General features: G+C 40.3%; 1 protein-coding gene across 1 annotated transcript; it reads left to right on the top strand.

Annotated features, from left to right (window-relative positions):
- Positions 1-4645: 4645 nt before the first annotated feature.
- On the top strand, positions 4646-12695 carry LOC311189307 (cytochrome P450 2K6-like). Its single transcript, XM_084260942.1, has 8 exons — positions 4646-4755; positions 5950-6099; positions 6388-6548; positions 8130-8303; positions 8928-9069; positions 10134-10318; positions 10521-10662; positions 12396-12695. Exons 2-8 carry the CDS (start codon positions 5985-5987, stop codon positions 12581-12583), a joined length of 1107 nt encoding a protein of 368 aa, XP_084117068.1. The 5' UTR covers positions 4646-4755; positions 5950-5984; the 3' UTR covers positions 12584-12695.
- Positions 12696-13266: the final 571 nt, after the last annotated feature.

Raw genomic sequence — 13266 nt, 5'->3', positions numbered from 1 at the left:
GAAAGGGAAGGTGATGATCATTTTAAGGATGTATCTCACGAGTGAGATACTAAATTCCATTTCATTCCATCCTTCCCCACACCTCTTCATGTTCCCTTTGATAAAAGAAGCCGGGGACAGTCTCTGGTCTAGACTTGCACTGATCTAAACACACACACAAAAACAAACAAGGACTTTCACCTTCCACATCTCCAGCACAGCTATATCCAAACTGCCTAAGCAAAATGGTCCATTACACAATTTATCACTGCACTGTGCCCTGCACACACAGAAATGTAACTGAACAGCTTAGCCTGAGACAAGGAAACAGAAGATGTTGGCCTGATGCAGAACTGCAGTGCAGATGCATGGAGGGCTCTCAGGTGATGCCATGTGGTTACACACTATCTAGAAGCTAAAATTTATTTTGTTTAGTAGAGAATAATGTTCATATTAATGATAAAGGTAAAAAGCACGGGAAAATAAATGTCCTTCTCCATTTCAAATCAAACTGTTGCCAATGCTGTTTTCAAAGTTGGAAAGATCTTTCACATCTGAAATGCCTTCTGGGAATGCACTCTTGCCTGGAACAACCGGGTACTAAGCAAACAAATCCTTCTGTGGCATCTCTTAGGCCTCTCAAACTTCCTTCCCAAACATCCATGCTGTAGTTTTTAGTCACAAGAACTAATCATCTTAGTCACAACAAGTCTTCTTAGACTTTTGACACTATCTACCATAACATCCTCATAGACAAGTTGTTCATGTATGGACTGGATGAGCAGTGAGGTGGGATGAAAATTTGCTGAAAAGCCAGGCCCAGAGGCTAGTGATCAGTGGTGTGAAGTCCTGCTGGAGGTCAGTAAGTAGTAGGGAACCCCAGGGTCAATACTGGGTCCAATCCTGTTTAATGATCTAGATGATGAGTCTGGTGGAGGAATGGCTGATACACCAGAAGGTTATGCCAGGAGTGCCTGAGTAGGCTGGAGAAATGGACTGACAGGAACTTAATGAAGTTCAACAGGCAGAAATGCAAAATCCTGCACCTGAGGAGGAGCAATTTCAGGCACCAGTACCAGGGCCACAAACATGGTAACCAGCTTGACAGAAAATGACCTGGGGGTCCTGGTGGACACCAAGTTGAACATGAGGCACCAATTGCATTTGCTGCAAAGAAGATCATCAGTCTCCTGGACTGCATTAGGGGGAGTGTTGTCAGAAAGCTGAGGGAAGTGATCCTTTCCCTCTACGCAGCACTGGTGAGGCCACACCTGAAGTGCTGTACCCAGTTCTGGCATCCCCAGTACAAAAGACATATGGACTTACTGGAGACAGTCCAATGAAGGGCCATGAAGATGCTGACGGAACTGGAGCATCTCTTATATGAGGAAACACTTAAAGAGCTGGGCCTGTTTGGCCTAGACAAGAGAGGGCTCAGAGGGATCTTACCAGTATGGATAAACACCTGGGGGAAGGGTACAAAGGAGACAGACAGGCTCTTTCCAGTAATACCCAGTGTCAGGACCAGAGGCCATGGGCACACACTGAAAGACAGGAGGTACCTCAGAACATCAGGAAACACTGTCTCACTGTGAGAGTGACCAAGCATGGGCACAGGTTGTCTAGGAAATTGTGATATCCCCCTCCTTGCAGATAACAAAATGTTCCAATCCATTCCCCCTTGTTCTGACATTGTCTACCCTTTGAACAAGCCAATTCCCCTCCTGTTTCTCTGCTCCCTTCAGGGATGGGAAGGCTGCAATGAGGTCCCCCCGCAGCCTTCTCTTATGTAGGCTGAACAAGCCCAGCTCCTTCAGCATCTTGGTGGCCCTTTCTGAGCAGAGGGGTTACAACAGATGACTTCCAGAGTCCTTTCCAACCTCAACCATTCTGTGATTTGAAATTCTGAATGAACTAAAAGGGAGCAAAGTTATACCAATTCCCAAGTGTTTTTAAAAAATTAAATCCCTTTCTGCCCTTAGGCATTGGTATTTTGATTCCAGTTTTCAGGTTATCAGGGCTGTGCCAGTACTAATGACGAAAATATAACTAATCAGTAACCTGAAGAGCGTGCAGAATTTATGACTTTTATACCAAACACTGGGTTGATGACCTGTGGTTCTCCATGTTCTTGGACTTTTATGCTTGGGCAGTGTGCTACACGGTCATCCAGTCACACACACTCGGCTAGTAAACATTTACCTGCCCCTGTGCCACACTGAGGATTTGTCAACAAGCACAAAGGAAGAGAACAAAAACAGTCACCAATTGCAAGAATAATATACTCTTCACTGGGAAAGAGGTCTGTGGTCTACTCCAAGTGTCTTTAGAGGGAAATTTTTGCAGGAAGACAGATCCAGAGTCCACATTTCTTCTTCCATAGCAAATACTTGGCTGAATAGATATGGACTGGAACAGCTGCATTTCCATCGGCTTAGTGTTCATCCTGAGTCTTCTGTCCATTTTGAAAATGGGAGGTTTCTGGAATAATCACCGGACAAAGAATTTTCCCCCAGGACCAAGAACATTACCTATCATTGGAAATCTGCTTTTGTTTGATTTGAAGAGACCCTACAGGACTTACCTACAGGTAACCATTAACTTTTCTGTTGGTTCCATAATTGCACATATCACCAAGCTCCATAGTTCAAGATCATTTCCATAGTCTCCATAGAGAGTTATTTGAGCAGAAAACTCAGAATGCAGCAAGATTTGTTCTTTAATACTTTCTCCATTCACTGCAATTTCATGCATCATTTCAGCCTTAAAGAGTTCTCAAATTAATCACCTTATTTTTGTGGCAATTTTGTTGAAAAGGTAACTGAATAAGGAGTGATTTTGATACATGATATAGGTCCCTCCACCTTCCACAGAGGGACATGTCTGGAGCTGTGACCACAGGCTCCTGCCTTCATTGATTTAGCAGTCCTTCTCACTGCCCTTCCCTCCTTTCTTTCCCAAAGGCTCAAGGTGATGATATATTTTTAATATTCAAGGCAAAGAATTGCCGGAATATACAACAAATCTGTAAGCAAATCAAAGTAATGAACCTTTTGTTTTTTTTCTAGTGTTTACCTAGTTTATTGTAGGACTTTGCTGATCTGGAGTCAGAAGACTTCTATGAAACTGGTCCTTTCTTAGAGGTTACATATGTAATTCCTGATTATTTTTAAAGGGATATTGGCATCTATGTATCTGTATGCATGTTAGATTCACAAATTAAAAGATTGATCAGATGCAGTATCTAGGAAGTCATCTGTAGCTATCCAACACTGCTTAACTGTGCTGTCAAAAGCAAGCTCCATCTCTTTTCAGTCCAACAAAGCCAACATATCTCTGCTGTAATGCCTGTGAATCCATTATAAATAACTGAAGTGTGGGAGACACAGGGAAAAAACAACCTCTTTTCAGTGGTCTGTGGGGACAGGACAAGGGGTAATGGCCACAAGTTGGAGCACAGAAGTTCCACATCAAAACTTCACAGTGAGGGTGACAGAGCCCTGGGACAGGCTGCCCAGGGGAGTTGTGGAGTCTCCTTCTCTGGAGATATTCAAGACCCATCTGGATGCTGACCTGTGCGATCTGTCCTAAGGAATCTGCTTTGGCAGGGGGCTTGGGCTCAATGATCTCTGGAGGTCCCTTCCAACCCCTACAATTCTGTGATTCTGTGATTCTAATGGAGAAGATTGGTTCTCTGACTTGAGCTTAGCTCAGCATTTCAAATTCACACGTATTTAGCGTGCAAATGCAACCAGAGACCATATGTTCACCCTGCCCATCACCACTGCGAGCACTGGGAAGGCATTGCTGAAGAATATGATTTGAAAAGATTACATTCTGCCACAGCTATTATCTCTGATAACAGTATCACCATCAAGAATCTACTCTTAATTCAGAGTAGTTGAATATAGCTGCTGCTGCTATTTCATATAGCTGTCTGGACTTGCTACCATTTGTTGTACATTTCACCTATTGATGCTACATATAGCTGTATTCTGTTTCTAGTGTACAAACACACTGGAAAATAAATGCAGCCAGGAAAAAAGGCCTTGTACTGTCAGGACAATCAGCAATATTGAGTTATATGAAAATAAATCTGCTTGTACAAGCTAGAAAGGTACTAGCAGAGGCAAAACATTGTGTCTGAAACAGATTTATGGTGGATGCAGTCAGATATAAAAAATGAGAATTTGCTTAATGCTAGGTCCTGACCCAGAAAAACATGGGCTTTTTTTACACAATAGTAGTGGCAAAGGTTTGAATAGGTTTAGACCTTAAACAAAAGAAATAGAATAACATAGAGATTAGTGTGAATACATCAGTCAAAAATTCAATTTACTGGGGTTCCCAAGGGAAGACTGACTTTGGGTTTCAGCTGTTAATACTTCTGTTCAGTTTAGTACAGTGGGACTCCACTCCTGACTCTCTTATTTAGTGATTAGCAATCACAAGGTCTGGCACATTCACATTATTTAGATAAATTCTCTTTCTATGTACTTCGGAAAACATTTTATTAACTTAGAGGCAGGACCAGGAAATAAACAACACTGAAATCTTGGTGAATTTTTTGTAAGCTGTAAAATGTGCGAATCACCGTTATCTTCTTCTTACAGCTGTCAAAAATATATGGTCCAGTCTTCAGTGTCCAGATGGGGCTAAGGAAAATCGTAGTAATTTCTGGATATGAGACAGTGAAGGAAGCTCTGGTAAACCAGGCAGACGCCTTTGCAGAGAGACCTAAAATCCCCATCTTTGAAGATTTGACTAGAGGAAACGGTGAGTTGTTTTTCTTCATCAGTTTGACATAAATCAATGAATTTTTTCCTACATAAGAAGTAGAGGCCAGCACATCACTTTGGATAAGAGACCATATAAGACATTGGAAATAGGGAGCAATTTCATTGACTTTGAAAGAAAAGTTCCAGTTTGAAACTACTGCCAGTGACAACAAAACAATAATTATAACAACCACAGGAACAGATAATGGATAATGTCACACTTTTAGGATCTAGAACAGAGGCACGCATGCCAGGGAAGGCATTTCTAGCTCTTACAGTATTTTTCTGGATTTCTGTTCTTTTGAGGTGATCATAGAACCTCCTTTCCCTAAATTGTTATACAGCTGCTCCTCACTTCAAGTGGTGAACAGTGCTTTTAAAATCTGAATGTTACAATATAAGGGAACACGTACAGAATGGGGGATTTATTTTAATAAGGGAAATATGTTATAGTGAACTGGGTTTCCAAAGAAGAACTTCACACCCCAACTTTATTCTAATATTTCCTTAGAGTTTCATACTCATAACTCTGAAGACCGTGGGACAAATTCAGGAATAATTCATTTTAACTGTTACATTTTTTGATCACATTGTTGCATGTAAACTTTCTTTATACCTTATTTTTTTCCTTTAAAAAATACGACTCAAGTCATTAATTACATGGTGAAACAATTTCAGTGAAAAAAATGGATTGAAGAGGTTTTAAGATGCTACCTAAATGTGCCTAGTCAGATCTCTCATGCAATAATCAGAGCCATGAGATCTCAGTTCAATTCCACTTCCAAAGTATGATGATCAGCAGTTTGAACTTGACCTCTTTCTTTCAGCAGCGTCACTAAAATATAAGGAGATACATATTATTCTTGAGATTTTACTAAATACCTCTGAAATGGTTTATGTTGAAATGTTGGATGTGTTCAAAAAAAAAGGGTAGATGAGGTACTTAGGGATATGGTTTAGCTTAGGATGGGAATGGTTGGACTCGATGATCTTGAAAGGTCTCTTCCTACCTTGTTATTCTGTGATTCTGTAACGTTGAGGCTTTAATGAAAATACTTAAGGGCAGGTTTGTGGTTTTCCTCTGCCAGATGTAATTTAGCTTGTTTTAAAAGTGACTGCAACTAAATATCATTTATCTGTAAGTTAGTTATTTCAAACCTTCTGCCACCTTGAAATGTACTCTTTGTGTCAGGCGTTGTTTTTGCTCATGGGGCAAACTGGAAAGTAATGAGAAGATTCACTCTCACAACCTTACGAGACTTTGGCATGGGGAAAAGGGCCATCGAGGACCGCATTGTGGAGGAGTACGGGTACCTGGCAGACACCATTGAGTCACAAGGAGGTGGGTAGAGGATTAATTCCTCAAGTCTCTAATGTTTTGATTGAGTGCCCAGAGACTTGTCAGTAACCTTCTCAAGTTCAGCCCTTTTTAAGAGACGTGCTGCCTCAGGCTGAATCAATGGGATGAATTTGACTCCTCTGTCCTTTTTGGGTCTTGACATGGTGTTCTAACATTAAATAATCATCAATAAGAGCAATCAATAATTAAAAACAATAAATCACTGTAATTAGTATTAAATTCACATCTTATCTTGCCACAATGTAATGTATTATTTTGTTCATTATGTAGGAAAGCCCTTTGATGCTAGTAAAATAATTAATGCAGCAGTTGCTAACATAATTGTGTCAATATTACTTGGAAAGCGATTTGACTACAAAGACTCCAGATTTGTGAGACTTCTACATTTGACCAATGAAAGCATGAGGCTTGCTGGGAAACCTCTGGTCACGGTAATAATGAACATTTTCATGTTGCTGTTCCTCTGGATGCCATAAGAACAGAGTAATACTGGTATCAATTTTTTCTGTTACACAGGAAAACATGAGACTTTGAGAGATGTTAGGTTTGTAAACACTTCCTGGGGCAAAACAAAGTTCTGGGAATCTTGAGGTCAACAACCAAACTCCTGATATCTTAAATACATACTTGAGTTGTAGCTTGAAGAGTGCTAAAGCTGGACCAAAAAAGATCAGACCCTAATTCCCCGCTCTACCTTGCTCTAAGCTATTCTCTCCCTTGTGACTGATTTGTTTGCAACATTCTAAGGTGAACTGAATGTAGAAAATATTTAAAATTTAAAAATTATATATATGTGTGTGTGTAAAGATATTTTAGAGAACTTAATTTTCTGTGAGATAACTTTTCCAATAATCAAATGTATTGTTCAAGCACACAGATGTTTGTGTTGGCACAGCAAAGCCTCATATAAGGAAAAGAGCACCTGAGAAAAGAGTACAAAGCAGCTTGTTTTTTCTGGCAGCAATCTTTGCTGAGATGCCCACTCAAAGCAATGGAGCCTCCTAAGCTGATGCCTGTCAGGGAAGGGACAGTGATGAATATCCTCCCTCCTCTTCCTACTCCACTTGGTAAACACTTCCATGATACAGTATAAGGCAGATCTATACTTCCAGCTTATGGACCATGAATTGACTGCCAGGGCAAATTTTCTAGACAGAGGTAGACTAGAAGAACCAGTATGAATGCAGCAGCAATTTCTTTCCCAGTGGCCAAAACCCCCTCAAAGATAATTATATACCAGAAAAGAGGTATGAGGCTCCTTAGAGATGATAGTGGGAAGAGGCTTGATGTTGCTAAAGCAATTACTCACCCCTGGCCCAGTCCCAAGGACCATGGAGGGTCAGGACCATACCACATGAATTAATTCTCCCACCACAGCCTTCTGCCAGGCATTCATTTCTGAGAAAGCAGAAATTATCTGTACACACATACACCATGTAATGTGTGAAGAGCAAGTACAGCATTCCCAAAAAATATGTCCCACATGTATAAAGTGATGGGGCAAAACAGCCTCTCAGAACATGAGGAGAGAAGAGCTATAGAATATGTGCTCTACCTGCATGAGGTTCTCTCACACAAAATCTATTTTCCCATGCTTCTAGTACATCTTAATGAGCAATAAATACTCTCTGATACCCACAGGTAAAACTTCTGCTCCTTTAGACTTCAAAAAAGAAAAAAGACTAAGCAGAAGAGCTGTCCAAAACAATAAAATGCTGCTGGCCAACTTTTCCATCTCCCTGGTAGTAGGTTGCAGGTGTTTGAATTTGACATCTACATTGGTCCTGTAAAACAGTCTCTCCTTACAGTGATTTGGAGCCGAGAGGATTTTTTGTATTTGGAGGTCCTTGAGGAATCTGCTTTGAATTAATCCAGTCACTTTTTCGTATTCTAAAGAGCAAATGATTAATGTTAAGTCTTTATGTTTGCAAAATAGGTACAGTATTATTGTTTCTGCGGTCTTTTCAGACCCCTGGCTAGTAAATTCTCTATGAAATCTTTCACTCTTGTAGATGTACAACATCTTTCCACACCTTGGATTCCTCCTAAGGGCTAACAAGACTCTTCTCAAAAACAGAGATGAATTCCATGCTTACATACGAGTTACCTTTATAGAACATCTCAAAACCCTGGACAAAAATGATCTAAGAAGTTTTATTGATGCATTCCTGGTTAAACAGCAGGAGGTAACTGAATCTTTTCTCATTTATTCCAACTTTTATGGTGATATGGAGTTAGTTAGAATTTCCTTTCAGTCTTTATAATAATAGCTGTATTTCTTCAGGGAATCTATCTCTATCTTTGAAAAAACACAAATAACAAACTAGTAGAACTGAACAGATACTTCACTCTGTTGCAGTTCAACCCCTTAAAATCAGCAAATATTTATTCTTATTTATGCTTTTTTCAGAGTATAACAATATATTTACAGAGTCTGAATCTTTTTATGTGCTCTCTCCATTGTCCTACCCCTTCTATCTCTTTCAAATCCATAGTGCATTAAAGAACAAAAACAATACCTGGGCTTTATTGGGATCCTTATTTGGGGTCTCTGATATATCTATGATACCTTTTTCATAGAGAAAGCAGGTGTCTTTGCAGCTAGCCCCAGTAACCACAAGGATCACGCATAACATAAAACCAATGTCAACAGTCTTCTCCAGCTACAAGCCCAAAGCTCTTCTTTGTCTTTCACATTTTTTTTTAAATATAGGATTTGTTTCTTGGTAAATGCTTAGCCACATAAATTGCATTTCCAATTCTTGGAAAGCGCTAAGTTTTCATCCTTTTATCTCAATCACTTCTTTCAGGAGAAATCCACTACCAATGGGTATTTCCATAATGGCAACTTGCTAAGCTTGGTCAGCAATTTGTTTACTGCTGGTGTTGAGACAATTACCACCACACTAAACTGGAGCTTTCTGCTGATGCTAAAGTACCCTGAAATTCAGAGTAAGTGGTTTTGTGGCAGACACACTCAGTGACTTAGGAACTGAATAGGAACCTGGAGGGTTAACACATTAATACACTAAGTTACAAAATGCCAAGATTTCTAGGTAATTATTGTTTAGGTTTCACTGTGCCCTGTGGTTCAGACCAGGCGAGGGGTACACTAGTCAGCCTACCAGTATATTATAAACAGACTTCATATGGGCCAGGTCCTTTGCTCAGTAAAAAAAAACCTCATTAATTAAAAATAAGAAAGCAGTCTTGTGTTGGTGATATAATCATAGAATAAGTTAGGTTGGAAGGGACCTTTAAAGGTCACCTAGTCCAACCCCCCTGCAGTAAGCAGGGACATCTTCACTAGATCAGGTTGCACAGAGCTTCAACAAGCATGACCTTGAATGACTCCAGGGATGGAGCCTTTTCCACCTCTCTGCGCAACCTGTTCCAGTGCCTCATCATGCTCACAGCAAAGAAGTTATACCTAATGCCTAATCTAAACCTACCTTGCTCTAGTTTAAAACCATTTCCCTTTGTCTTATCACTACATGACCTTACAGTCTTTCCCAAGCTTTTCTGTAGGTCCCCTTCAGGTGCTGGAAGGCTGCTACAAGGTCCCCAGGCTGAACAACTCCAACTCCCTCAGCCTGACAAATAGTCAATGAAATTGTTCCAGGTTTCCCTCACAAACAAGATGTCAATCATCCAAACATCTATGTAGATGTGAAATAGAGTCTACCAAGACTTTAAATGCCTGAGAAGATTCATGGAATTTCTCTTTGTCTGACATCTGCATTCCAGCTTATGGTACATGGTTGTTAGACTCAAGTGGGGTTTTTGAGACACGTCTTGGTCAAAGCAAGAAACTTTAGGCATAAGAGAGGGCAGAAAAATACATGTCTTTAGATTTCCTATTGATAAAGAAATAATCAAACATTGTTGTTCTGTCCACCTCCCTGGAGAATTTATGGTTTTCACTCAAGGTCTTTATATTTTACATCAATAAAGCATAGGATGTCTCAGGGATGAATGAGCTCTTGTCTCTTTCTTATAGTTTTTTCTTTCTTCAGGAAAGGTCCAAGAAGAGATAGAGCGAGTGATAGGGTCAAACCCCCCACGGATCGAGCATCGAACTCAGATGCCATATACAGATGCTGTCATCCATGAAATTCAGAGGTTTGCAAATATCCTGCCATTGGATTTGCCTCATGAGACTGCTGCAGATGTCACTCTCAAAGGCTATTTCATTCCCAAGGTGAGATGCCTACAGGATTGCTTCTTTTAGCATTTCTTCTTCCTCAGACCTGGTTAATGTAATAAAAATGAACACTCTAATGATGTCACATAACAGCAGTCAGCATAATCTCTTTCTCCAAGCTGACAATCTTGAAGTCTTATTACAGTTACTGCCACTACAATGTTTGCCAATGGATTCATTCCACTGTCTCCTTTTTCAGGGAACGTACATCATCCCCTTATTGGCCTCTGTCCTGCAAGACAAATCACAGTGGGAGAAGCCAGACATGTTCTATCCTGAGCACTTTCTTGACAACAATGGAAAATTTGTGAAGAAAGATGCCTTCATGCCTTTTTCAGCAGGTGCTTTCTCTTTTCCATTTACTGCTATTGCAATTACAAATCTTTGTCAAGAACTATTTGTACCAGTGACTTTTTTGTCAGCTGAAGACTGCTCTCCACACTGTCTTTTTCATGGGTCCATTTAACAATTCATATTTTATGGGTTTCTCAGGACACATCTCTTATAAGAGATAGTACTGACAAATGTCTGATAATTCTTCCAGCCTACAGATGTTATTGCTTTCCAGTATTCAATGATAAAACCCGCCTTATTCGTAGTAACTTCTTTAATGTGAGGGAGGTTTTCAGCAAATTACGCAGTGGTTTGGGTAACGTATTTCTGTATTATAATCTGTAGCCCACAACTGCTCTATATGCCAGGCTTCCTTGTCTCTGAGCCACTCCATGGTCTATGACCACACACAAAAGCACACAGGGAAGGTGGCTTCTGTGTCTTTCCTGGGGAACCACGTTTCATTTTTGCACATCCCTTTTAAAAAAGTCACAAATAATGTTGGCTGGGCTCAAGACTTCACATACTGTGCCAACAAAGAGGAGTTGCCTTATATAGAAACAAAATTCTGCTTAACTTCAAAGGACAGAAAGGGGTTGCCTTTTGGGGCTTGCAGAGATCATGATGTTCCCCTAAGCTTACACACCTGCACTGTTTGCCAAAGCTTGAGGGATTCCAACTCACATGATACCTGCTCTTTCTCTAGAATTTCTCCTGCTTTGCAGGCTCTATCACTGCTCAATTATGCTCCTATACATCAGCCTGTGGCTAACTTGTCTATTATATCCAGAGCACTTTGCATTTTTAGAGACCCTATTTGTGTATTTGTAATTCTGTGTGATATTTGAATAAGGGGTTGGGTTTTTTGCATACTCACCATCCAAAGTATAGTCTTTTTTTGTTTTTTCATAAAAAGGCTTATGATACTTCCAATTCACAAGCCTCCTTTTTCAGGCTTAAGTCTAGATATCCTAGATGAAAAGACATTTTCAGGTCTGGGCACTTCCTGGAGGGCTTATTTCATAGCACAGCCATGCTCTTCCATTCTCTTTCTGTCATACAAGGGAGTTAAAATCAAATCTTAGTTCAGGTCTTCGCTAGTTCTGGCACTGAATCACTATGTTCTGGTTAAATCAGTTTACAAGATGCTGAATTTGGCCAGGATTGAGAAAAAATTATATTCAGAGCACTTTTGAAGAAAGACTTCTATGAGGGGCTCCATAGACTATCATCTCCACCACCTTCCTCAGTCCCACTCTAGCCAGCATTTGTGAGTCTCCAAAGTTTTTCATAATAAAATGTGATAGAAAAAAATGTCTGTGACCAGACTAATAGAGCCAAAGTCTAGACTAAACCAGTCAAAGTTGGTCTGGGATCCAAAAATTGAACCAAATAGAGGAAAACTGGAAATGAAAAATACCGATATTATTGAAAACTGGAACTAAGGAGTTCAGATTGCATTTAGATACAGTTCTCCCCAAATGCAAGCATTTAGAGAAAAGTAATCATGACCAGACTTTGCTATCATACCTTTGAAGACCAAGTATCCTCTCTTTCAGATGATTCTTGTACTCAGTAGTCTTTTAAGAGCTACTATGTTCTTTATCCAGAGCTAGCATATTTTAAGTGTTCTGGATTCCCACTGTTCTTTCTCAGAATAAGAGCTGCTCAGTATTTTTTTATTTCTTCCAACTATTGCTGTTGTATTACTCTCTTATGGCCATTCTGCATTTTGTTCCAGGGCGGAGGATCTGTGCTGGAGAGACTCTTGCCAAAATGGAGCTCTTCCTCTTCTTCACCAGCCTCCTGCAGAGGTTCACCTTCCAGCCTCCCCCTGGAGTTTCCATCTCAGACCTGGACCTCAGCCCTGCTATTTCATTTAACGTCATCCCCAAACCCTATAAAATGTGTGCAGTAACACGTTCCTAGAGCTCTAATCTGTTGGTTTCAAAAATGTTTAAATCATTTTTTCATGGTATCTGCCTTCTTAATTCTTTGGCCAAAACAATTCACAACATTACATCTTAATGAAAGTTTCCAGTACTTCTAGAACAAAGTGGTGCTCTCTTGTTTATTTATTTACTGGGGGACAGCAGAAGTGGACCAGAAGCGTGGTCTAATTGATGAGTCGTGGATGAACCTATTAGATCACCTGATCTGGGCTAAATAATACAGACCCTCAGCTTTTACAGAATCACAGAATTGTAGGGGTTGGAAGGGACCTCCAGAGATCATCAAGTCCAACCCCTCTGCCAAAGCAGGTTCCTTAGGACATATCGGACAGGTAAGTGTCCAGATGGGTCTTGAATATCTCCAGAGAAGGAGAGCTCCACACCCCTCTGGGCAGCCTATCCCAGGGCTCTGTCACCCTCACTGGGAAGAAGTTCTTCCTCATATTGGTACGGAACTTCCTATGTTCCAACTTGAAGCCACCAAAAACTTGAAGCCACCAAAAAAGCCACCAAACTTTCCCATTGCTACTTCAATTTTCACTTGGTAAAGTGTGTTTTTTGAAAGCATATCCCCCAGAAATGCTCCCAAATCCAGGTTTCTCCAAAGAGATATGTGGACCATGAAGCTATGCCTAAGTTGCACTATCCTGCTTAAAGATA

Source organism: Gallinula chloropus, assembly GCF_964237585.1.
Source record: "Gallinula chloropus genome assembly, chromosome: 3".
NCBI lineage: Eukaryota > Metazoa > Chordata > Aves > Gruiformes > Rallidae > Gallinula > Gallinula chloropus.
This window is presented reverse-complemented; position numbering and strand designations above follow the sequence as displayed.

Excerpts from the sequence above, each read along its gene's own strand:
- LOC311189307 (XM_084260942.1), top strand. The coding sequence starts at position 5,985 with ATGAGAAGATTCACTCTCACAACCTTACGAGACTTTGGCATGGGGAAA. Across the intron at positions 6,100-6,387 it reads CACCATTGAGTCACAAGGAG|GAAAGCCCTTTGATGCTAGT; the intron begins GTGGGTAGAGGA and ends TTCATTATGTAG. Across the intron at positions 10,319-10,520 it reads AAGGCTATTTCATTCCCAAG|GGAACGTACATCATCCCCTT; the intron begins GTGAGATGCCTA and ends CTCCTTTTTCAG.